The sequence below is a fragment of the Bufo gargarizans genome, chromosome 1 (assembly GCF_014858855.1).
Source record: "Bufo gargarizans isolate SCDJY-AF-19 chromosome 1, ASM1485885v1, whole genome shotgun sequence".
In the NCBI taxonomy this organism is placed as follows: Eukaryota; Metazoa; Chordata; class Amphibia; order Anura; family Bufonidae; genus Bufo; species Bufo gargarizans.
In genome coordinates, this window is record NC_058080.1 from 547,242,580 (window position 1) to 547,269,901 (window position 27,322).

The 27,322-nt window shown below is 42.4% G+C and overlaps 1 protein-coding gene across 2 annotated transcripts in view; it reads left to right on the forward strand.

The window, feature by feature from the left end:
* Nucleotides 1-10,560: 10,560 nt before the first annotated feature.
* Nucleotides 10,561-27,322, forward strand: part of LOC122924472 (catechol O-methyltransferase-like) — a 40,082-nt gene continuing 23,320 nt past the window's right edge. The window contains exons 1-2 of one of the 2 annotated variants that reach the window (XM_044275579.1): nt 10,561-10,736; nt 26,452-26,608. In XM_044275579.1, coding sequence (XP_044131514.1) covers nt 26,470-26,608 — 139 coding nt within the window. In that variant the 5' untranslated portion in view covers nt 10,561-10,736; nt 26,452-26,469. Of the gene's footprint in view, nt 10,737-26,108; nt 26,351-26,451; nt 26,609-27,322 lie in introns of those variants that run through there. The other variant, XM_044275580.1, reaches the window with a different exon arrangement.

Consider the following 27,322-nt stretch of genomic DNA (forward strand, 5'->3'; position numbering starts at 1 on the left):
ATCCGTGGATCCGCAAAACACACGGACGTGTGAATGGACCCTTAGGTTATAAAAAATATCCAAATCTTTGATGATCCCCAGGAGCACTATAAAATCTATCATAACCAAATGGAAAGAACATGGCACAACAGCAAACCTCCTAAAAGACGGCCGCCCACCAAAACCTACGGACCAGGCAAGGAGGGCATTAATAGAGAGGCAGCACAGAGACCTAAGGTAACCCTGGAGGAGCTGCAGAGTTCAGCAGAGACTGGAGTATCTGTACATAGGACGACAATAAGCCGTACGCTTCATAGAGTTGGGCTTTATGGCAGAGTTGCCAGAAGAAAGCCATTACTTTCAGCTAAAAACAAAAAGGCACGTTGTGAGTTTGAGAAAAGACATGTGGGAGATTCCCAAAATGTATGGAGGAAGGTCCTCTGGTCTGATGAGACTAAAATTGAACTTTTCGGCCATTAAAGAAAACACTATGTCTGGCGCATCACATCACCCAAAGAATGCCATCCCCACAGTGAAACATGGTGGTGGCAGTATCATGCTGTGGAGATGTTTTTCAGCAGCCGGGACTGGGAAACTAGTCAGAGTTGAGGCAATGTTGGATGGTGCTAAATATGGTGATATTCTTGAGCAAAACCTGTACCACTCTGTGCGTGATTTGAGGCTAGGACAGAGGTTCACCTTCCAGCAGGACAATGGCCCCAAACACACTGCTAAAGCAACACTTGAGTGGTTCAAGGGGAAACATGTAAATGTGTTGGAATGGCCTAGTCAAAGCCCAGATCTCAATCCAATAGAAAATCTGTGGTCAGACTTAAAGATTGCTGTTCACAAGCACAAACCATCCAACTTGAAGGAGCTGGAGCAGTTTTACAAAGAGGAATGGGCAAAAATCCCAGTGGTAAGATGTGGCAAGCTCATAGAGACTTATCCAAAGCGACTTGGAGCTATGATTGCCGCAAAAGTTGGCTCTACAAAGTATTGACATTAGGGGGGTGAATTATGCACATTGGCTTTTTATGTTATTTTGTCCTACTTGTTGTTTGCTTCACAATAATAAAAAAAAAATCTTCAAAGTTGTGGGCATGTTCTATAAATTAAATGTTGCAAATCCTCAAACAATCCATGTTAATTCAAGGTTGTGAGGCACCAAAATACAAAAAAAGTCAAGGGGGTGAATACTTTTGCAAGGCACTGTAGTTCTCACCTCTTATAACTCCCACCTGTAATGTCCTCTGATATCACATAATAACAGGCTGGACATATTGGGAGTTGTAGTCCTCTCCACTTATATCTCCTCCCTGTAATGTCCAATAGCAATCTCTTGGAGGCAGCGAGGAAAGGAGTTAAATATCGCAAGTAGGCACCAACTTTGGTAAGTAAAGCAATGACTTAGGCTACATGCACACGACCGTTGTTTTGGTCCGCATCCGAGCTGCAGTTTTTGCTGCTTGGATCCGGACCCATTCACTTCAATGGGGCCGCAAAAGTTGTGGACAGCACTCCGTGTGCTGTCCGCATCCCTTGCTCCGTTTCTGTGGTCAGCAAAAAAATATGAGCTGTCCTATTGGTTTTGCGGACAAGAATAGGCAGTTAATTTAATGGCTGTCCGTGCCGTGTGTTTGGTTTGCCCCGGATGCTGGCAACCCACGCTACGCCACTGCTGTTAATGACTTTGGAAAATCATCCATCTAGGCAATCGCCAAGCACTTGGGGATACACTAGGGGGCATTCTATTGTAATACGGCACGAAAGGGGGCATTGTACTGTAAGGGGGCATTAAAGAGGACATTCTACTGTAAGTATTCTATTGTGTGGGGGCGCTAAAGGGGTATTCTACCTTGTTGGGTCAATAAAAGAGGCATATCTACTGTGTGGGAGCACTAAGGGGACATTTTGCACTGTGGGGGCAATAAGGGGTGTAAAAATAGACATTGGGCAGAGTTAGAGGAATGGCATAGCGTTTAAAGAAAATTGCCTTTATTTGCTAATATTGTCCCTCATTGGCATTTTTAAAAGTTGGGAGGTATAGTGATGCACCAGAATTATGTGAACAATCCCATAGAAAACTATCGGATCAGTTCTGGCTTTAGTTCTCACCAAGACCAGATTCACATATATGCGGCAAACAGGCTTTCACCACTCCATGTCTGTTTCAATAGCTACATGTATTCCCCATGTAATTCTGGAACATCTATTCTTATGGCTCTATGTTGTGCCGTTCCTTTATTATTTCTACTAGAAGTTATGAATGAATTGCTAGCAGTCTGCAGTAAGGGTACAGAGGTAACCAGTTGGGGGGTGTACCTGCACAGTCTGACAATGGCAGCACTGATTGGATAGAGTGAGTCTTCACTTCAATGGGGCTGAGCTGCGCCTAGGCCACATGACCGATGAACATGACGTCACATGGCCTAGGAAAACCTGGATGAGGCTGTGATGCTACTTCGAGCACTAGTGCCTTTTCAAATAGCTGATTAGTGTGGGTCCCAGGTGTCGTACCCCCAACGATTCAGATGATAGGTCATGAGTAAAAAAGTATTGGAAACCCATTTAAGGGCAGGGACACACTTCAGCAGAAAAATCTGCTGCAGTTCTTTGTGCTTTTCCGCAAAAAAAACCTAACTGAGCCGCACACAATACATGTGGTTTTTGCTGCGGAAAAGCCAGCAAGAGAAATCTGCTGGATAAATTGATATGATGCGGATTTGAAAACCGCACTTCTGCAGCTGTTCTACTGCTTTTATTTTTTTTACATTGTGTGTAGATGAGAATTCAGACATTCTCAATCACTTTGCTGGTACAGTACAATGCTGCAGATTAGCTGCACTAAAATCCACAATGGCAAATTCGCAGATAATACGCCGTGTGTGACTCCAACCAATAGGGCCACAGCCACTTCACAGTGATGGGAAATCCAGTTCCTTTTGCAGATTTGTTTGCTCTGATCTAGTTCATCTAAAAGATTAGTTCAAAAGATTAGCTCCTTTCTATGGAGACGAGCTTGCCCTAGAATAGCTTATAATTCCCTAAGGCCCCTTTCACACGGGTGAGATTTCTGCGCGGGTGCAATGCGTGAGGTGAACGCATTGCACCCGCACTGAATCCGGACCCATTCATTTCTATGGGGCTGTGCACATGAGCTGTGATTTTCACGCATCACTTGTGCGTTACGTGAAAATTGCAGCATGCTCCTCTTTGTGTGTTTTTCACGTAACGCAGGCCCCATAGAAATAAATGGGTTTGCGTGAAAATCGCAAGCATCCGCAAGCAAGTGCGGATGCAGTGCTATTTTCACGCACGGTTGCTAGGTGACGATCGGGATGGGGACCCGATCATTATTATTTTCCCTTATAACATGGTTATAAGGGAAAATAATAGCATTCTGAATACAGAATACATAGTACAATAGGGCTGAAGGGGTTAAAAAATATAAATAAAAATTGAACTCACCTTAATCCACCTGTTCGCGCAGCCGGCATCTCTTCTCTCTTCTTTTGTGAGGAATAGGACCTTTGATGACTTCACTATTTTCATCACATGGTCCGTCACATGAACCATCACCATAATTCCTGCCAAGCAGACGAGGAAAGGAGGACGAGGCAGCTCTTTATTCCTCCTAGACGCGCCGGCGCGTCATCTTGCGAGAGGTGAGATTTCCTGTAACCGCGTGCACAAAGGAGCGCACGTTCACAGGAACCGAAGGTAAACCAGTGGATCTACAGCCTGCCAGTGGCGATCATTCGCTGGCAGGTTGTAGATGCGATTTTTAACCCCTGAAAGGTATATCAGACGCTGTTTTGTTAACAGCGTCTGATATACCTGCTACCTGGTCCTCTGGTGGTCCCTTTTGCTTGGATCTACCACCAGAGGACACAGGCAGCTCTGTGATAAGTAGCACCAAGCACTACACTACACCCTCCTCCTGTCACTTATTAACCCCTGATCACCCCCTTGTCATTGATCACCCCCCTGTAAGGCTCCATTCAGACGTCCGTATGTGTTTTGCAGATCCACGGATCCGCAAAACACGGACACCGCTGATCCGCAAAACACGGACACCGGCAATGTGCTTTCCGCATTTTGCGGATCTGCACATTGCCAGAACTATATAGAAAATGCCTTTTCTTGTCCGCAATTGCGGACAAGAATAGGACATGTTCTATAGGCTCTACAAAAAACGCAGTGTTTGCCCAATCAGACCTGATCTTGTGTGCACACTTGTGTTCAGTCCGCCCCACCGCAGTGACAATTTTTTTTCTTCTGCAAAACTGCGGCGCTATAAAGATCACTTTTGAGGGGCATGGCATTTTCATAGAAGATTTAATTTTTTTGGGCACAAGTTAGCGGAATTTTTTTTTTAGTTTTTTAGTTTTTTCTTACAAAGTCTCATATTCCACTTACAATAAAATCTCACATGAACTCACCATACCCCTCACGGAATCCAAATGCGTAAACATTTTTAGACATTTATATTCCAGACTTCTTCTCACACTTTAGGGCCCCTAAAATGCCAGGGCAGTATAAATACCCCATAAGTGACCCCATTTTGGAAAGAAGACACCCTAGAATATTTTTTTTTGGGCACAAGTTAGCGGAAATCCACTATAGAGTAAAAAAAAATACTCTAGGAACTCGCCATGCCCCTCACGGAATACCTTGGGGTGTCTTCTTTTCAAAATGAGGTCACTTGTGTGGTATTTATACTGCCCTGGCATTTTAGGGGCCCTAAAGCGTGAGAAGAAGTCTGGAATCCAAATGCCTAAAAATGACCACCTAAAAGGTACTCATTGGAATTTGGGCCCCTTTGCGCATCTTGGCTGCAAAAAAGTGTCACACATGTGGTATCGCCGTACTCAGGAGAAGTAGGGCAATGTGTTTTGGGGTGTCATTTTACATATACCCATGCTGGGTGAGAGAAATATCTCTCTAAAATGACAACTTTGTATAAAAAAATGGGAAAAGTTGTCTTTTAGAGAGATATTTATCTCACCCAGCATGGGTATATGTAAAAAGACACCCCAAAACACATTGCCCTACTTCTTCTGAGTACGTCGATACCACATGTGTGACACTTTTTTGCAGCCAAGATGCGCAAAGGGGCCCAAATTCCAATGAGTACTTTTAGGATTTCACAGGGCATTTTTACGCATTTGGATTCCAAACTACTTCTCACGCTTTAGGGCCCCTAAAATGCCCGGGCAGTATAGATACCTCACAAGTGACCCCATTTTAGAAAGAAGACACCTCAAGGTATTCCGCGAGGGGTATGGTGAGTTCATGTAAAATTTTATTTTTTGTCACAAGTTAGTGGAATATGAGACTTTGTAAGAAAAAATAAATAAATCATTTTCCTAACTTGTGACAAAAAATAAAAACTTCCATGAACTCACTATGCCCATCAGCGAATACCTTAGGGTGTCTACTTTCCGAAATGGGGTCATTTGTGGGGTGTTTCTACTGTCTGGGCATTGTTAAACCTCAGGAAACATGACAGGTGCTCAGGAAGTCAAAGTGCGTAAATTCACATTTTTGCACCATAGTTTGTAAACGCTATAACTTTTACCCAAACCAATAAATATACACTTATTGCATTTTTTTTTTATCAAAGACATGTAGAACAATAAATTTAGAGAAAAATTTATATAGAAATGTAGCTTTATTTGAAAAATTTTACAACAGAAAGTGAAAAATGTCATTTTTTTGCAAAAATTTCTGTCAATTTTGATTAATATCAAAAAAAGTAAAAATGTCAGCAGCAATGAAATACCACCAAATGGAAGCTCTATTAGTAAGAAAAGGAGGTAAAATTCATTTGGGTGGTAAGTTGTATGACCGAGCAATAAACCGTGAAAGTAGTGTAGTGCAGAATTGTAAAAAGTGGTCTGGTCATTAAGGGGGTTTAAGCTAGGGGGGCTGAAGTGGTTAAGTATTTCCATTTTCTTAATTCCTGGAGAACCCCTTTAAGTGATTTGGGCCTTTGCTCTAGATGTGGGTTAGAGCTGGGGACTATTTATCTTACAAGGTGGAAGTGTGACAGGATTAGTTTTTTTTAAGGAGGTGGAGCAGAGTATGCGCCAGATGTGTGGGTCTGTAATTCGCCTTTCAATGCAGACGGTCCTCTTATGGTTGGATGGTTCAACAATATAAATACTCCCTAGCGACCAATGTTCTCACAGAGGCTAAGCTGCTTATCCAAGTCAAATGAGTTAGTGTAGATCCATCCACTAAACAAATTTACAGACTAGAGGAATTCACTGCATGGATAAATCGTTACGAACAAATTTGGCAGCCTTGGGTTTCTTTCATAAGGTCCATGTCTTTTTAGAGGTCCTTGACCGGTGGTACCTTTTTTCATTCTAGAAATAATTAATGTAGGAGCTGGATATGAGAAGTGGATAGCATTAAGGTTTCCATGAGTCCAAGATAAGCAGAATCGGGGGGTTAGAGGTAGGGGCGGAGTGTGAACTAAAAGTGGCCCTGGAAAAAAAACTAAACGTGGCCCCCATATTATAAGTGGGTCCAAATTGATAGAATACAAGCCAAAACTAGTAGGGGAGGTCAGCATTACCATAGTGCAGCACAAAATACCACCCCAGCATTACTATATACCACAGTGCAGCACTAGGTATTGCCCCAGAAGCTGTACCTCTGTGGTGGCCATCAATAGCTGCATGTTCTGTCATCCTCCATTTGCCTGTAAATAATATATCGAGCCATCGGCAACCATACTCTGCTGCATTATTCAACTGTATAACTGTCCTAAGGACAGCCATACAAGTGAATTCAGGAGGACATCTGCAGCCGTCGGCTGGGTACATGAGTACTTGATGCTCCCAGAGTTAATTACCGCTGAGAGCATGAGATTATTTGGCAGTGGCAGATAGTAGGGCTCGGGCGGCCCGTTTGGCTTCGGCCCCCCAGTAAATTTCCCTCTAGAGTCTATGGCCAATCCACCCCTAGTTAGAGGTACAGGAACTCCCATAAGGTAATTTAGGAATTTAATAACCTGTGCCCAATATCACTGAATATTAGTACATTGCCAAATAAGATGTATAAAAGTATCTGGTTCCAGATTACATTTAGGACATATATCTGGTCTGCATGGACAGTATTTAGCCACTCTTGCCGTAGTAAAGTAAGTCTGATGTATTATGTATAATTGTGAGACCCTTTCAGAGTATTTAGTGGAAGTTTTCCTCTGGACCAGTAGGACGTCCGTAGAAAAGTCACCTACTACTAAAACTGATTCTACATTTAGCCAGCGGTGGGTGTGGGCTATCCTCTGCCTCCCTTCCACTTCAAACCTTTTTCTTCTTTGGGAATGATTCTTCTATACCTCCTTTGGGGACTCTTAGTTGCAGGGGCGTAGCTATAGGGGGTACAGAAGTAGCAGTCGCTACCAGGCCCAAAGACCTTTGTGCCACATAAGAAAACACTGGTATTATAGAAAGTGCATGCTGGTCAAGTTACACCTCTGGCTGGAGGGACTGGGTTAGGTCAAGAATTTGGTATGGGGGATGCTGTTTCAATTTTTGTCTCAGTCAGCATGAAGGCTATGTGCTTCCCTGCCCCTGGCCACAAAGAACTGAGGGAAGAGGGGCCCAAGCGAAACTCTTGCACCAGGGCCCATGAGCCTTAAGCTACGCCCCTGCTCAGTTGGAATTGTCATCCCACACATTATCATCTCATGATACTCTGATTGACTTGTACAGTTGTGTTCAAAATAATAGCAGTCAGACATCACTAACCTGATCAATCACTGTTTTTGGTAGAAATGATATTTCTACATGGCAAATAATTTACTAGCAGGTGTATTAGAGTAATAGAAATCCAACAGACCCAACAGTCATGACATGCATGCTGCTGATTCTGTGTAATTGAATCACTACTTGAAAGGAGCATGTTCAAAATAATAGCAGTGTGGAATTCAATAAGTGAGGTCATTCATTCTTTGAAAAACAGGTGGCAATTATTGCCCTTATTTAAGGAAGGAAGGCAGCAAATGTTGTACATGCTGGTTACAGTGCATTTCTCTCTGAAATTCTGAGGAAAATAGGTTGTTCCAGACATTGTTCAGAAGAACAGCGTACCTTGATTAAAAAGTTGATTGGAGAGGGGGAAACATATAAAGAAGTGCAGAAAATGATAGGCTGCTCAGCTAAAATGATCGCAAATGCTTTAAAATGGGAACCAAAACCTGAAAGACAAGGAAGAAAGCGAAAAACTACCATTCGAATGGATAGAAGAATAGCCAAAATGGCAAGGACTCAGCCAACATCAGCTCCAGGAAGATCAAAGAAGGTCTAAAGTTACCTGTGAGTACTGTTACAATTAGAAGACGCCTATATGAAGCCAAGCTATCTGCAAGAAGCCCCCGCAAAGTCCCACTGTTGAAAAAAAGACATGTGCTGAAGAGTTTACAATTTGCCAAAGAGCACATTGACTTGCCTAAAGAGACATTTTCTGTGGCCGGAGACAGTTTGTCAGATGACCCCCAAACACTGAATTCAAGCCACAGTACACTGTGAAGACAGTAAAGCATTGTGGCTCAAGCATCATGAAATGGGGATGTTTCTCATACTACGGTGTTGGGCCTATTTATTGCATACCAGGGATCATGGATCAGTTTGAATTCATCAGAATACTTGAAGAGGTCATGCTGCCTTATGCTGAAGAGGAAATGCCCTTGAAATGGGTGTTCTAACAAGACAACGACCCCAAACACACCAGTAAACGTGAAACATCTTGGTTCCAGACCAACAAGATAGACATTATGGAATGGTCCGCCCAATCCCCAGATCTTAATCCAATAGAAAACTTTTGGGGTGACATCAAAAAGGCAGTTTCTGAGGCAAAACCAAGAAATAGAGAAGAACTGTGGAATGTAGCCCAATCATCCTGGGCTGGAATACCTGTTCACAGGTGCCAGAAGTTGGTTGACTCCATGCAACACAGATGTCCAGCAGTTCTCAGAAACACTGGTTATACAACTAAATATTAAGTTGAATAACCAGTGAACCAACTAAGTGATTCAAAGGAAAGCAAAATCTTCAAACATTTTTCAGTTTATATAGTGAATGTTTGAGTTTGTAAAGAAGAATACAAACACTGCTATTTTTTTGAACAGTCTAATATTCACTTTACTTTAGTTTTTGTTTTAGAGGAACAACACAAATTTGATATATTTTTCTTCATGTTTTGATTCGGAATAGAATGTGTAGTGTTCCCAATGCATTTGTGTGTATGGAAATAAAATTAGAAGGATTTTGAGCTTTATTCACTTTTTTAAACACACTGCCAACTGTATATGGCATCACTCTGTATATCTTCTTCTGTGTATGACCTGACAAGTTTGACCATGTGTCTCTGGGTTTTCCGAGACTCATATATTATTATATCCTCTGGAAAGGTCATCATTATCTGATTGGTGGGGTCCGACACCCAGGACCCACGCCTGGAGAAGGCACTGGCTCTTGCAGTAGCGCTTTCCCTAGGCCATGTGACGTCACGTTCATTGGTCACATATACCTAGGCATAGATCAGCCCTATTGAAATGGATGGGGCTGAGCTGCAATACTAATCACAGCTGCTATACAATATACAGCGCGGCGCTTGGTGAGCAGGGAGAAGGCCGCCAGTACCTTCTCAAAACAGCTGATTGGCGGCGGCCTCGGGTGTCATACCCCCACGATCAGATACTGATGACCCATCCAGAGCATACTGTTATATTTAACTGATATATCTTAAATCCTGATACAGGAAAACCTTGGAGTATGAATCTTAACCTATAATTATTGTCCAACAGTCTTAATAAGGTCAAGCAGATGATATTGAGTGCAGTGAATAGCCTTCCAGCCTGCCCAGCAGCACTTAGAGCTGTGTTCTGAGCAGACTGGTAAGTTTACAAACTAACTGAGCTGGATGAACTACTCAACTAATATGCTCCGAGAACCAATCCTGCCATCAATCAGATGCAGAAGACAGAGCACAGCATCGCCATCTAGAGTAGTTTATAGGTATTGACTCCACACGACTGTATGGCCTCATGCACAGTAACGTATTTTGTTTCCGTGTCCGTTCCGTCTTTTTGTAGTTAGCACTGGTGCCTTGCAGCACTGGAGTCCTAGGTTTGAATCCTACCATGGAGAACATCTGGAGTTTGTATGTTTTCAATGTTTGTATGGGTTTCCTCCGGGTACTCCGAATTCCTCCTACACTCCAAAGACATACTGATAGGGAACTTAGAGTGTGAGCTCCATTGGTGACAGCATGATGTTAATGTCTGTGAATCGCTGTGGAATATAGTAGCGCTATTTAAGTGATTATCACATTCTCAGTCACTCATGGGCTATGTCTAGGAAGTGAAGTTTTTTATTACATTTGTATTTGCTGGTCTATGTTGTTTCTTTTCTTTTTCTAGCAGTAGGAACTAAAAAACAAGAGGTTGTGTAACAGTGAGTGAGCCTGCTGGAGCTCCTGTATCATTACTGTCTAAGCACCCCTCCCCACCCCCATACGACCCTCCCACTTGCCTAAATTTGCAACGCCCTTCCCCAAGTTATCCCTCAGTATGGATTGTAAGCTCGTGCAGTAAAGCTTATATGGACTGTAGAATCTTCTATCACGTATACAGGTCACTACCGGTCTGAAGGTAACGAAGCAGGACATCTACAGTACTCTGTCTCTACCTAGTCAGATTACAGTATTCTTCTTCCTGGTCAACAGCTTGGAGGCAGGTATGTATATTGTATTATTCACTTATACCACTGTGCTGTTCTTAGATACTTTCACCACAGTAAAGCCTCACTCACACTGATGGTCAGTGATTTCCATCAGTGATTGTGAGCCAAAACCAGGATTGGAGCCTCCACAGACATAAGGTATAAGGGAAAGATCTGCACATGTTCTGTGTTTAGAGTCGCACCTGGTTTTTGGCTCAATCACTGATGGAAATCACTGACTGTGAATGAGACATAGCATGTTTTATGCGGTGATGTAGTTATATGGGTCGCATTGGTTGCAGATGCTCCCAGGCTTTGAATTTCAGGGGGCCCAACACCACATCAGTGCAAAGATGCTGTGCAAGAAGCATAAAATCAGCATTGCCAAGAAAGCCGGCTCACCACTGAGGTCCTTCTGCTGAGGCTTCTGGACCCTGCAGGCTGCTGAGTGCTTGACTTTCCCATCCTCTTTTTTTCACACACCAGTTCTGCGTTGCGTGAAAATCGCAGCATGCTCTATATTCTGCAGTTTTTTACGCAGCCCTGGCCCCATAGAAGTGGATGAGGCTTCAGTGAAAACGCAATGCATGCGGATGCAATGCGTTTTTCACTGATGGTTGCTAAGAGATGTTGTTTGTAAACCTTCAGTTTTTTATTGCGCATGTGAAAGATTCATCAAAACGCATTGAACCGGCGCAGAAAAAACTCAACAACTGAACGCAATCGCATACAAAACTGACTGAACTTGCTTGCAAAATGGTGCGAGTTTCACTGAACGCATCTGGAGGCAATCCATCACGCTCATGTGAAAGGGGCCTAAGGCCTCTTTCACACAAGCGTGACGGATTAGGTCCGGATGGGTTCAGGGTGCGTTCAGTGAAACTCGCACCATTTTGCAAGCAGGCAAGCGATTGCGTTCAGTTTTTTCCATGCTGGTGCAATGTGTTTTGCTTGCGAATGCAATGCGTTTTTCACTGAATCCCCATTCACTTCCGTGGGGCCAGGACTGCGTGAAAAAAGCAGAATATAGAACATGCTGCGTTTTTCACGCAATGCAGAAATGATGCGTGAAATAAAATGCTCATGTACACAGACCCATTGAAATGAATGGATCAGGATTCAGTGCGGGTGCTATGCGTTCACGTCACGCATTGCACCCGTGTAGAAAACTCGCTCGTGTAAAAGGGGCCTAAGGGTACTTCCAAACTAGCAGCAGGACGGATCCAACAGGCTGTTCACCCTGTCGGATCCATCCTGCCGCTATTTCGCCGTGCCACCGGACTGCCGCTCCATCCCCATTGACTATAATGGGGATGGGGCAGAGCTCCGGCGCAGCACGGCAGTGCACGGTGAGAGGCTGCCGGACTAAAAAGTCGGACATCCAGTACTTTTAGTCCGGCGGCTTCTCGCCGTGCTGCGCCGGAGCTCCGCCCCATCCCCATTATAGTCGATGGGGGTGGAGCGGCGGTCCAGCAAAATAGCGGCAGGACGGATCCGACAGAGTGAACAGCCTGTCGGATCTGTCCTGCCGCTAGTGTGAAAGTAGTTTATGTACATGTATTGGTTTTGTAAAAAAGTATTAGCAAAGTCTTGCAGTTTTGCTGCAATTTCACAAAATCTGAAGCATTTTGCAAACATTTTGTAGTAATAGTAGCAAAAAAAAAAAAAAAAGTGACATGACTATTTGAATATACCCTGAGGCCACTTTAGACGTGGCAGATTTGTTTAATATTTTTACCAAATCTACTACAAATTACAAATGTAAACTGAGTTTTCAAAACCCAAGGCACTTGCTGCAGAAAAAAAAATGCAGGGAATTTAGGGCATGGTGCTAGTTTCCACAGCATTGTCATTAGGCTATCTGAACACGATGGGGCACGTTTACTATATTGTCTATGCCTATTTTTAGCCATAAAAAAATGTAATTAGACTTACCGGTAATTCTGTTTCCTTGAGTCCACCATGACGGCTTAACCATGAGATTGACCCCTTGACCTCTGTAGGGGCAGGAACACAGAGTTTAAAGGCCACCACCCACTCTTACCCTCAGTGTTTACAAATTATCAAGTCGGTGCAGCCCAGATTTTTTATTTATTTTTGTATTACTTCATACTCTAGCCCTTCTTATAATCTCAGAGGGTAAGAATTTAGGAGCCATCATGGTGGACTCAAGGAAACAGAATTACCGGTAAGTCTAATTACGGTTTTTCCTTTTCGTCCACCATGACGGCTTAACCATGAGAACTATCAGAAGGGAAGGAGACTGTTTGCAGGACCTTCTGTCCAAAGGTTAAATCAGCAGAAGCAGACACATCGATACGATAATGTCTTATGAACGTATTTATATTAGACCGGGTGGCAGTCCTACAGATCTTGTCTAGGGAAACTCCCGCTCTTTCAGCCCATGAAGAAGCCACTGCTCTTGTGGAATGGGATCTTATGTGGGACTAGTAAAGCCTGACATAGTTGACTTAATCCAACGACCTATAGAAGCCTTGGATGCTTTTCTACCTTTCTGTTGCCCAGCAAACTGAATAAGGAGATTGTCATCCCTTCAAAAAAGAATTGTTGTTGCCAGGTAATGTATAATGGTCTCCCTGACATCCAGGAGTTGAAATTGTTCCTTAGATGAACTCTTTACATCTTCCGGAAAAGAGGGGAGGACGATTTCTTGGTCTCTATGAAAATCCGTGACAACTTTCGGAAGAAAACCAGGATCAAGTTTCAAAACTAATCTGTCTGGAAAGACAGAGAGATAGGGCTCTCGGCAGGAGAGAGCCTGAATCTCTCCCAGGCGTCTAGCTGAGGTTATAGCTATTAAAAACACAGCTTTGAATGTAAGAGGTTTAATAGAAATGTCCTGTAAGGGAGTAAATGGAGAATTCATTAGACCCTTCAAAACCAGGTTTAAATCCAACTGGGGAATCCTTGTCGTTATAGATGGCCTTAATTTAGAAGCAGCTCTTACAAATCTTCTTATCCACCTATGGCTGGCTAGATCTGTATCATAGCATGCCCCCAAAGCGGATATCTGTACCTTTAGTGAACTGGGTCTGAGGCCCATATCCAGCCTCCTCTGGAGAAAATCTAAAATCTTCTCGATACTTGGGATAGTTTGAGGAGGCTACCTTTGCTCCCCATCCCATACCGCTTGCATCTGTAATTATCTGGACTTCTGGATTTTTCAACCAGGTTACGCCCCTTGACAGATTCTTCTTTTCCGTCCACCAGTTCAAATCTGATTTTACGTGAAGGGGGATGGGTATCTTTTTCTCTACGGAAGATTGGTTTGTGTCCCACTTCCATAGTATCCAGGATTCAGTTATCCTGGTATGTGCCTGGCACCATGCCACTGGCGGTGATGCATGAGGTCATCATTCCCAGAAGGCTCATGGCACTCCTGATAGAACACAGATTTTGGGATTGGAAACCTCTTTATCTTTCCCCTGAATGATACCAACTTATCTTTTGGTAGTGATGACATCTGGGTAATGGAATTTAGCATCACCCCTAGGAATTTTATTTGAGTAGATGGTGCTAGCCAAGATTTTTTCAAATTTATTAACCAGCCCAAATTTGTGAATTAGGTAATCCGTTTGACTGGATGTTTTTATTTCTGAGTTGCCTATAATAAGGAAGTCATCTAGGTATGGAATTTTTTTTTTAATCCTTTTGTCCTGAGAGGGGAGATCATTTCCACCACCAGTTTTGTGAATACCCTTGGGGCGGAAGGGTAGAGCAGTGAACTGAAAATTATTTACCACACCGGCGTTGTCTACTAACGCAAATCTGAAGTATTTTTGAGAATTGTCATGTATGGGGACGTGGTAATAGGCGTCCTTTAGATCTATAGAAGACATGAAGGCTCCGTTTTTGATTAAAGGGATAATGGAAGAAATAGACTCCATTTTGAATTTTCTGAAGGTAATGGCTTTGTTTAACCCTTTTAGATTTATAATGGTACTGGAAGACCCATCTGGTTTTTGGACTAGAAAAAGGTTTGAATAATAACCTTTTCCCTTTTCTAGCTCAAGGACTTCTGTTACCACTTTTGAGTCTATTAAATCTAAGACTCCCTGCCAAATTTTTCCTAACACGCTATGGCTGTGTGAGGTTATTCTGAATTTCTTTGGAGGGGTTGAGGCAGAATTCTATCCTGTAACCGTTTTCTAGGATGTCCAAGGCCCAGGGGTTTCGGGTCATGGATTCCCACTGGGATAGAAAACTTCTCAACCTTCCCCCAACCTTGGTGTCATTGTTTATCGGATTGCTTATTTTGCGGATTGAGAAGGAAACCTCTGCCCTTCCCCCCTTTTTGATAGCTCCATCTCCCCGATTTCCCTTTGCCCCTGTAGGATCTAGACTGAGGGTTAAAGGCACGAAAAGGCTTCTTTTTACTCTCTTCAGGGAACCCTTTCTTTTTATCAGCTGCTTTTTCAAGAATTGAATCTAAGACTGGACTGAGCACATACTCTCCAGAGAAAGCAATAGAACATCTAAGGCTAAGTTATGCTCTATTTCCCCCCCCCCCCCCCCCCTAGGCCTTCATCCACAATGCTCTTCTCGCTGAATTAGAGAGAGCTGCATGGATTCAGCTGAGGCATCCTCCAAGAACGCTGAGGCTGACCTGAGAAGGGGAACAGAGTTTAGTATTTCTTCTCTAGGAGTCCTGTTTTTAATATGGTTTTCTAATTCGCTGATCCAAAAATACATGGATCTACCCACTGATGTTGCCGCTATGTTTGTTTTTATTCCAAACATGGAGGCCTCCCAGGATTTTCCAGTAGAGCATCGGCCTTTCTTTCCATTGGATCCTTTAGTTGAGAGGAATCCTCGAAAGGAAGGGAGGTCTTTTTGATGACCTTTGCCACCTGGACATCAATCTTTGGTGTTTCATTAAAGATTTTTACTTCAGCTTGATCAAACAGCAGTCTGTTCCTAAACTCCCTAGAAGCTCCCAATTTCCTTTCTGTATCTGTCCACTCGTCCAGAATCATCTCTTTAATACTTTAATTTACTGGAAACACCTTGGATTTTTTTTATCTAAAGTTTTCTGTATGTCCTCAATGCCCATGGTAGTTCTCACAGCTCCCAATAATTCCTCCATATCTTCGGAGGAGAAAAAATATTTTTTATTATCTTCCGTAATTTCTCCCTCTGATAGAACATCCATATCAATGTTCTGTCTAGAGGTGGAAGCCTTTTCGTCCATGTCCTCTGCTTCAGAGGAGGATGGAACGGACATCTTAGACTTTTTAGCAGGAGGAACGGATTTGAGGGAGGCCAGGGAGTATTTTATTTTGTTCTAGATCATGGATTTAACTTCCATAAGGATCGATGGTTGCTCTTCTTTTACAAACTCATTAATACAAGATTGACAGAGCTTCTTTTTATGATTTTCAGGAAGTCTCTTGGTACAAGTCGCACATCTAGAGACTCTGGGTTTAATTCTGGGCTCTTTCACTCCCTATAAGAGAGGAGCAACCAGGTAGCCGAGGGGGGGTGGGGGGGGGGGGGGGTGTAGGATCCATCTGGCCTGCAGGGGCATTAGGAGCTGACATCCTATTCTGGAGAAGGAACAGCACTCTGGAGGCAGCGGTGTCTTGTTTGAATCTGCTGCTTTTACAGCCTGGCGTCGCGTCTGACGTCATCAGCGCGCGCACATGGGTTCCAAGCTCCGCCCCCCTGCAGGCCGAGAACAGAGTGCAGTGCTGCGGCCTCGCGATGAGGTCGGCAAGTAGAGTGTCCTGTATTGCGCGGTCAGCTTGACCGAAAAGGGGGAAGGAGGACCCTGCGCATGAACATGAACCCATGCTAAAACATGTTTTTTTTTTCTTCAAAAATGCTTTTATAGTGTAAAACTGAAATAAATAATTAGGTATTGCCACGTCCATAACAGCCAGCTCTATAAAAATATCACATGACCTAACTCCTCAGTTATGTCTGTTCAGTTCTTTAGTTTTGATGTGTTTTTCACGCGCATGATAAAAACTGAAAGTTTAAACATCTCCTAGCAACCATCAGTGAAAAACGCATCCCATCCGCACTTGCAGGGTTTTTTCCATTCCGTTTTTGCGGATTCCATTTGCGGTCCATATGGAGAACAATTCATTTCAATGGTTCTGCAAAAAAATACGAAATGTACTCCATATGCATTCCATTTCCGTATATATCCGTTCCACTGAAAGACAAAACTTGTCCTATTATTGCCCGCAAATACCTATCCGTGGCTCCATTCAAGTCAATGGATCCACAAAAATACAGCATGCATACGGAACACATCCGTATGTTATCTGTTTTTGCGGATCCATGCCCACTCTGCCCATGTGTATACTGTTAAAATACATTACTGTACATTACATTAATGATGAAAAATCGCGTTTTCTATTCCCAACAACTGGTTCACCCCAAGACCCAACGCCTAAACACAAGATGGACAACATTGTGTATGCAGTCCAGTGCAATGAGGAATGCTCAGAACTGTATATCGGCGAAACAAAACAACAACTACATCAGCGTATGGCTCAGCATAGAAGAGCCAAAACCTCTGGTCAAGATTCAGCCGTGTACTTACATCTAAAAGAAACAGGTCACACCTTTGAAGACAGTCAAGTACATGTTTTGGATAAGGAGGCCGATTGGTACAAACGAGGTGTGAAGGAGGCCATCTACATATAAAATGGAGAAGCCAAGCTTGAATAGAGGCGGGGCGGTTAGACATCTATTGTCTGCCACATACAATGCTGTCTTGACACCTTTTTCTGGGAGGTCATTATCACCTACTGACTCCAATTAGGATAATGGAATCAACACCTTTGACCCCATGCTGGGTATAATGACCTCTGACCGCACGCTGGGTATAATTACCAGATGTTGATTCAGTTACATATTTATTCCCAGAGAATTCTTGTACAGTCACTCAGAATTGAGAAAGCTCATTGGAAGAACGAGTGAAATGTTTTCAAGAAATCTACAGTACGTCCAGTTGCCTTGATTTATTCTTTACAGATATACCATGACCTAGATAAATGAGAACCTTCACAGACTCTCAGAATATGGAGACACTAAAATGCTGTTATTGTGTAAAACTTAAATAAATAAAGTATACATATTAGGTATCTCCGCGTCCATAAGAACCTGCTGTATAACAATATCACATGACCTAACCCCTCAGGTGAACACTGTAAAAAATATTAAATAAAAAGTGTGTCAAAAATGGAATTTTTCTTTTTACCTTACATCACAAAAAGTGTAATACCTAGTGATCAAAAAGTCATATGCACCCTAAAATAGTACCAATTAAATCATCATCTCATACCGAAAAAAATGAGGCCCTACATAAGACAGTCGCCCAAAAAAAATATGGCTTTCAGAATATGAAGACACTAAAAAATCATTTTTTCAAAAATGCTTTATTATGTAAAACTGAAAGAAACAACCAAAAATAGTAGTCATATTTGGTATTGTTGGGTCCATAACATCCTGCTATTTGGTATTGTTGGATCCATAACATCCTGCTATAAAAATACCACATGATCTAACCTGTCAGATGAACATTGTAAATAACAAAAAATAAAAACGGTGCCTAAAAAGCTATTGTTTGTTAACTTGCTTCACAAAAAATGTAATATAGAGCAACAAACCAAAAATCATATGTACCCTAAAATAGTACCAACAAAACTACCACCTTATCCCTTAGTTTCCAAAATGGGGTCATTTTTGGGAGTTCTACTCTAGGGGTGCATCAGGGGGTCTTCAAATGTGACATAGAAACTTAAAATTATTCCAGTGAATACTGCCCTCCTTCTGTGCCCTGATGTGTGCCCGCACAGCAGTTTACGACCACATATAGGATGTTTCTGTAAACTACAGAATCAGGGCAATAAATATTGAGTTTTGTTTGGCTGTTAACTCTTGCTTTGTTACTGGAACAAATGGATTAAAATGGAAAATCTGCCCAAAAAAGTGAAATTATGAAATTTCATCTACATTTTCCTTTAATTTTTGTGGAACACCTAAAGGGTTACCAAAGTTTGTAATATCAGTTTTGAATACCACGTCCGTAATAACCTGCTCTATAAAAATATCACATGACCTAACCCCTCAGGTAAATACCATAAAATAAAAACAGTGTAAAAAAAGCCATTTTCTTGTCACCTTACATCATAAAAATTGTAATAGCAAGTGATCAAAAAGTTATACACACCCCAAAATAGTGCCAATCAAACCGTCATCTCATCCTGCAAAGATAATCGCCCAAAAACTGAAAAACCTATGGTTCTCAGACTATGGAGACACTAAAGCATGATTTTTTTGTGTCAAAAATGAAATCATTGTGTAAAACTTACATAAATAAAAAAAAGTATACATATTAGGTATTGCCGCGTCCTTAATAACCTACTCTATAAAAATACCACATGACCTAACCCCTCAGGTGAATACCATAAAAAAAGAAAGAAAGAAAACTGTAAAAAAAAGCCATTTTTTGTCACTTTACATCACAAAAAGTGTAACAGCAAGTCATCAAAAAGTCATACGCACCCCAAATTAGTGCCAATCAAACCGACATCTCATCCCAAAATAAATTAGCCCCTACACAAGTCAGTCGCCCCAAAAATAAATAAAACTATGGTTTTCAGAATGTGGAGACACTAAAGAATCTTTTTTTTTTTTTTTTATGCTTTGTTATGTAAAACTGAAACAAACAAGTCATATTTGGTATTGTCGCATCCATGACAACCTGCTCTATAAAAAATCCAACATGATCTAACCTGTCAGATGAATGTTGTAAAAAACAAAAAATAAAAACTGTGCCAAAACAGCTATTTCTTGTTACCTTGCCTCAGAAAAAGTGTAATATAGAGCAACCAAAAATTATATGTACCCTAAAATAGCACCAACAAAACTGCCACCCTCTCCCGTAGTTTTTAAAATGGGGTCACTTTTTGGGAGTTTCTACTCTAGGGGTGCATCAGGGGGGCTTCAAATGTGACATGGTGTCAAAAAACCAGTCCAGCAAAATCTGCCTTCCAAAAACCGTATGGCATTCCTTTTCTTCTGCGCCCTGCCATGTGCCCGTGCAGCAGTTTACGACCACATATGGGGTGTTTCTGTAAACTACATATGGCTGCATTTTCAATGTCCCCATTGAAATGAATGTAGGGCGACTGCGCATGCACAGTGCGCCCTTCACCACTTTTAGAGCTCCGTTCTAGATATACCGGGGAATTCCCACAACCCACAGAAAGTTAGACTGGGTGGCGCAACAGGCACAAATGCCTCCAAAACGGGCACAAATCATAGTAACATAGTACATAAGGCCAAAAAAAGACATTTGTCCATCCAGTTCGGCCTGTTATTCTGCAAGTTAATCCAGAAGAAGGCAAAAATAAATGTGAGGTAGAAGCCAATTTTCCCCACTTTAGGGGAATAAAAAAATTCCTTCCCGACTCCAATCAGACAATCAGACTAACTCCCTGGATCAACAACCCCTCACTAGTAGCTATAGCCTGTAATATTATTACGCTCCAGAAATACATCCAGGCCCCTCTTGAATTCCTTTATTGTACTCACCATCACCACCTCCTCAGGCAGAGAGTTCCATAGTCTCACTGCTCTTACCGTAAAGAATCCTCTTCTATGTTTGTGTACAAACCTTCTTTTCTCCAGATGCAGAAGATGTCCCCCTCGTCACAGTCACAGTCACAGTCACGAGGATAAATAGATGATGGGATAGATCTCTGTACTGACCCCTGATATATTTATACATATTAATTAGATCTCCTCTCAGTCGTCTTTTTTCTAAAGTGAATAACCCTAATTTTGATAGCCTTTAGGGTATTGTAGTTGCACCATTCCAGTTATTACTTTAGTTGCCCTTCTCTGGACCCTCTCCAGCTCTGCTATGTCTGCCTTGTTTACAGGAGCCCAGAACTGTACACAGTACTCCATGTGTGGTCTGACTAGCGATTTGTAAAGTGGTAGGACTATGTTCTTATCACGGGCATCTATGCGCCTTTTGATGCAACCCATTATCTTATTGGCCTTGGCAGCAGCTGCCTGACACTGGTTTTTGCAGCTTAGTTGAGTAAAATTCCTAGATCCTTTTCCATGTCAGTGTTACTGAGTGTTTTACCATTTAGTATGTACGGGTGACTTGCATTATTCCTTCCCATGTGCATAACTTTACATTTGTCAGTGTTAAACCTCATCTGCCACTTATCTGCCCAAGCCTCCAATCTATCCAGATCCCTCTGTAGTAGTATACTATCCTCTTCAGTGTTAATTACTTTACACAGTTTAGTGTCATCTGCGAAAATTGATACTTTATTATGCAAGCCTTCTACAAGATCATTAATAAATATATTGAAGAGAATAGGGCCCAATACTGACCCCTGAGGTACCCCACTAGTGACAGTGACCCAATCTGAGTGTGTACCGTTAATAACCACCCTCTGTTTTCTATCATTGAGCCAGTTACTTACCCACATACAGACGTTTTCTCCCAGTCTGAACATTCTCATTTTATATACTAACCTATAGTTTCCAGGCTCTGTTTTTGGACCCTTTTTGAATATTGGCACCACATTTGCCATGCGCCAATGCTGTGGGACATTCCCTGTCAGTATAGAGTCCGCAAATATCAGAAATAAGGGTCTGACTATGACATTACTTAATTCCCTTAGGATACGGGGGGTGTATTCCATCCAGTGGCGATTTGTCTATTTTAATCTTTTTAAGTCGCTGATGTACTTCTTCCTGGGTCAGACAGGACACTTTTAATGGGGAATTTTTTTTTACATTCTGCATGTCATCAAAAAATATTTAACAGCATTGCTTTCTCCTCGTCGCTCTTTGCAACTCCCCCCTCAGTACTCTTTAAAGGGCCGACACCTTCAGATTTATACTTTTTAACATTTATATAATTGAAGAACATTTTAGGGTTAGTTTTACTCTCTTTGGCAATTAATCTCTCGGTCTCTAGTTTGGCCGCTTTTATTTGTTTTTTACATTTACATTTTACAAATTTAGCTTTTTTGAAGTTTGGTATTTTTGTTCCTTCCTGTAGAAACACTTTATGGTCACTATTTCCCAGGTGTCCCCCAACCTGCACGTCTGTTGTTCTGTCAGGCCTATTGGTTAATACTAAGTCCAGTATGGCCGTCCCTTCTTGTCGGGTCCTAAACCAGTGAGAGGTAATTGTCTTTGGTTATTGCCAAGCACCTGTTTCCTTTATGAGATATACACGTTTCAGTTTCCCAGTCTATCTGGGTAGTTGAAGTCCCCCATAATAACCACCTCATTATGATTTGCCGCCTCGTCTATCTCGTTTAGTAGTAGATTTTCTGTGGACTCTGGTATATTAGGTGGTTTATAGTAAACTCCTATTAGTAATTTATTGTTGTTTTTAGCTCCATGTATCTCTACCCACAGTGACTCCATGTTCATGTCCCTCACTTATATCTTCACAGACTTTGGGCTTTAGACAAGACTTTACATAAAAGGCAAACACCTCCCCCTCTCCGGTTTTGACGATCCTTTCTAAACAGACTGTAACCTTGTACATTAACTGCCCAATCGGTTGGTAAATAAGACAGAAAAAAAATATGACAGTTGGACATAGTTGTTTTTTTTTAACTAATGATAACAAGCACAGACACTATAGTAAATGTGCCCCACTGTTTTTACAACTAAATCAGGGGGAAAAAATAAGGTGCACCTACAGTATCTCACAAAAGTAAGTACACCCCTCAAATTTTTGTAAATATTTTATTATATTTTTTCAAGTGATAACACTAAAGATGTGACACTTTGATACAATGTAAGATAGTCAGTGTACAGATTGTATAACAGTGTAAATTTGGTGTGCCCTCAAAATAGCTCAACACACAGCTATTAATGTGTAAACAGCTGTCAACAAAAGTGAGTATACCTCCAAGTGAAAATGGCCAAAATGTGCACAATTAGCCATTTTTCATCCCCGGTGTCATATGACTCATTAGTGTTACAAGGTCTCAGGTGTGAATGGGGAGCAGGTGTGTTAAATTTGGTGTTATCGCTCTCACGCTCTCTCATACTGCTCACTGGAAGTTCAACATGGCACCTCATGGCAAAGAACTCTCTGAGGATCTGAAAAAAAGAATAGTTGCTCTACATAAAGATGGCCTACGCTATAAGAAGATTGCCAATACCCTGAACCTGAGCTGCAGCACGGTGGCCAAGATCATACAGCGGTTTAACAAGACAGGTTCCACGCAGTACAGGCCTTGCCATGGTCGACCAAAGAACTTGAGTGCACGTGCTCAGCATCATATCCAGAGGTTGTCTTTTCAAAATAGACGTATGAATGCTGCCAGCATTGCTGCATAGGTTAAAAGGGTGGGGGGGGGGGTCAGTCTGTCAGTGCTCAGACCATACGCTGCAAACTGAATCAAATTGGTCTGCATGGCTGTTGTCCCAGGAGGAAGCTTCTTCTCAAGATTATGCACAAGAAAGCCTGCAAACAGTTTGCTGAAGACAAGCAGAATAAGGACATGGATTATTGGAACCATGTCCTGTGGTCTGTTGAGACCAAGATAAACGTATTTGTTTAATTTCGTGTTAAGCATGTGTGGTGGCAACCAGGTGTGGAGTACGAGGACAAGTGTGTCTTGCCTACAGTCAAGCATGGTGGTGGGAGTGTCATGGTTTGGGGCTGCATGAGTGCTGCCGGCTGTGGGGAGCTACAGTTCATTGAGGGAACCATGAATGCCAACATGTACTGTTACATACTGAAGCAGAGCATGATCCCCTCCCTTAAGAAACTGGGCCAAGAGCAGTATTCCAACATTATAACAACCCCAAACACACCCCTAAGACCACCACTGCCTTGCTAAAGAAACTGAGGATAAAAGTGCTGGACTTGCCAGGCATGTCTTCAGACCTAAGCCCTATTGAGCATCTGTGGGGCATCCTCAAACAGAAGGTGGAGGCGCACAAGGTCTCTAACATCCACCAGCTCAGTGATGTCGTCATGGAGGGGTGGAAGAGGATTCTAGTGGCAACCTGTGAAGCTCTAGTGAACTCCATGCCTAAGAGAGTTAAGGCGGTGCTGGAAAATAATGGTTGCCACACAAAATATTGACACTTTGGGGACAATTAGGCCATTTTCACTTAGGGGGTGTTCTCACTTTTATTGCCAGCGATTCAGACATTAATATACACACCACAGATTAGATACACACCAGTTTATTGGAATCTGCAATACACACAGTTTTCTGATGTAGTACACTATGGGCTACAGAACACCACAGATCTAGCACTCTCGCACCCCTTCAATCTATCCTCAACTCTGCTGCCCGACTAATCCACCTCCCACCCTATTACTCCTCTGCCTCTCCCCTTTGCCAATCCTTTCACTGGCTCCCCATTGCCCAGCGAATTCACTTCAAAGTACTAACCCCGACAGCGCGTTTCGGCGGATGCCTTCCTCTGGGGGTGAGGCTCTCCTTGTGAATGTGCTTCTTATAAAGAGCCCTACACACTCTTTATAAGAAGCACATTCACAAGGAGAGCCTCACCCCCAGAGGAAGGCATCCGCCGAAACGCGCGTCGGGGTTACGTGGCTCTTCTGAGGTGTACATCCCACATCTATGGGTATGTAGACATGCTATATTGTTGTGGACTTTGAGGGATGTGCTCTTTGGCTCTAGGTGCTCAGCTATACCCACTTGGGTTATCCAAAGGTGGATGTTTACTGTGCACCTGAGCCAGTTTTGCATGTATTTGGAGGTTAAAGCTGTCACCACAGCTGCAATTTTGGTATCTGACCATTTAATATGGTGACTTCTTATGCACTTGCACTTTAACTTTGTATGTATTTGGAGGTTTAAGCTGTCACCATAGCTACAAGTGTGGTATTTGACCATTGATATAGTGACTTCTTATGCACTTGCACTTTAACCCTCTGTTGGCTGTTATATGGTCCCATAACTTGGAACCATCAGACATCCATATGTCGCGGTGTTATCTGCAACCACTTTTTTGATATGGTGTTTTGCCACTCAGTATTTGCACTGTTGCATTTTTATATCTGTGGTTGCAGTTATACATACAGAAATCAGTGAGGTATTGTACTCCTTTTTTCTACCGCCTTTTGTACATTGCATACTCCAAAACCCCTCCCCCCCATGTCTCCTCAGATGTAGCCATTTTTTATCTGTTGTCTCATGTCTCATTTTTATGTGTCATTAATTCAATAAAGGATTTATTTTTGATGATATACCCGTTTAATCTCAGTTTATTCTTGTTGGTTGGTGTATTCATGTACACTGAGTGGGTTTTTACTTACTCTTTCCGGGTTTATTTAACATTAGTATATTTAATTACCGTTTATGTGTATGTCTATGTTTTGTGTAACCTACTTGTAATGGGCGTAATGCTATTAGTCTGACCTCTGTTTTTTCAGTAGGACAGATTTATATTCATTAAGACTGGTCTAAGGGCTTTTTCAGATGAGCGTGCACTCAGGTTCATTTTCAATAGTCAATGCAACAGGACTCCTGCCCCGACAAATTTTCTAACATTTATGTCTGGAAACAGGTGTAAATTTTGGAGAAAAACTACTCCAGCCAAGGACTGCTATAGATGCGCCTAATTTATGACGAGGCGCATGCCACATCATAAATTAGCTGAATCTTACTTCAGCATAGGAGGAACCGGTGGTAAAAGATGGTCTTGGTAAATAACCCACAGTCAGTACTTGTAAAACAAAACCAGGAGTGGGTCCAAAACATCGAAGAGACACAAATCTCATTGCACTCCATCTCTGTAGGTTCCACTCCTGGATCTGATCTGACAAATTGTGATGTTAAATACTGACAGTGTGTTCAAATACTGACAGTATGTTTAATGGTCTTAAAGGGGTTCTCCGGGAAACAAAACCAAATTGAAAAAGGAAATATTATGTCATAGTAAAAACATTCATAAGTACCTTTTATTTATCAAATGAAGCTCGTTTTCCCTAGGGAGCTATCATTGTGGGACCCTAAAATGGCTGCCATCAAGTCATTGCGTCAGAAACACGTCCTAGAATGCCCAGTACACTCACTAGGACGGGCTGCGTCAACACAAGCAGCTCGAGACACTGTTCAGCCTGAGGTAACAGCTACTTCCTGGTTGAGCTGACTGCTAGGGAGACGTGAATGAGCATGTTAGAGCTTGCAATCCGTCTGGGGCACCTGGCAGGGCTCTGAAGCGGCAATTTTAAAAGGAATCTACTCTTATCACAGTTTGTGCTGTGCCCTGTCAGCCTGACAGGAGTGAGGGAGACTGGCTACATCGTTAGCCGCTGGCTGTGTAAGCTAGTCATTTCTGTTCCCAGTAAAAATACTGTAAATATATTTAAAAAAAGATTATCCAGGGAACTGTTTTCTCCCTTCCTTTTCACTGGGAACTGCCTAAGCACAGAGTGCAAGCTCTAATATGCTCATTCATGTCTCCCTAGCAGTCAGCTCAACCAGGAAGTAGCTGTTACCTCAGGCTGAACAGTGTCTCGAGCTGCTGGTGTTGTCGCAGCCCGTCCTAGTGAGTGTACTGGGCACTGACATTTTAGGGTCCCACAATGATAACGCTTCTTTTGATAAATAAAGGTACTTTAAGCAAGTAACTAAGCTATCTCCTGTGAGTACTTATTAATTTCAGTGGATACAGTATAAGCCTTGCTTTAATATAAACTTCACTTGATTTGCAGAATTACAGTAGTCTACCAATGGCTCAGTCGAAGGAACAGAGAATTTTGGAGTTTGTACAGGAAAATGCAGTTAAAGGTGACCCCCAGAGCGTGGTGGACAACATCGATAACTACTGCAGCCAAAAAGAATGGGCTATGAATGTGGGAGATGAAAAAGGTAATATATCTAAGGGCTCATGCACAGGTACGTAAGGGCTCCGCAAATGGCAGGTCCACAGTATACGGGCAGTGGCATGTGCACTCCATGATGCGGACTAATTGAGTTGAATGGATCCGCGATCTGCAAGACATTTCCTGTTTTTGGCTTTATGTTGCGGATTACAGAACTATTCAAGTCAATGGGTCTGCATCTGCAGCAAGGAGTGCATACGGCTGGTGCCTGTGCATTGCACGAGCACGGAGCTCTTATGTTTGTGTGCATGAGCCCTAACTCTAACATGCATGTCACTGAGCTTTTGATAGGTTATCAACTGTAGAAATTGTATGTTTTTACCAGGCGTGCACCTAGCCTTTCTGCTGCAGGAGAAAAAATGCACCTCTGCCAAACCCCTCTCCCCACGTTTCCCCACCCCTCCCCACATCTCCCCACATCTCCCCACCCCAAAAAGAAGTTGCAGATTTGCAGTGTTGCAGATCTGGCCTTAGATTTTAGACCTTGCAGAGCAAAGGGGAAAATCTATGGTCAAGCTTGGGGAAAACTCCATGGCAAAACCCACTGTAGAAAATTCAGAATTTTGATGCAAATTTTGGGGGCTTGTCCTCAACAAAAAAACTTCCACTATAAGGCCCCTTTCACATGAACGATAATTCCGCGCGGGTGTAATGCGTGACGTGAACGCATTGCACCCACACTGAATCCGGACCCATTCAT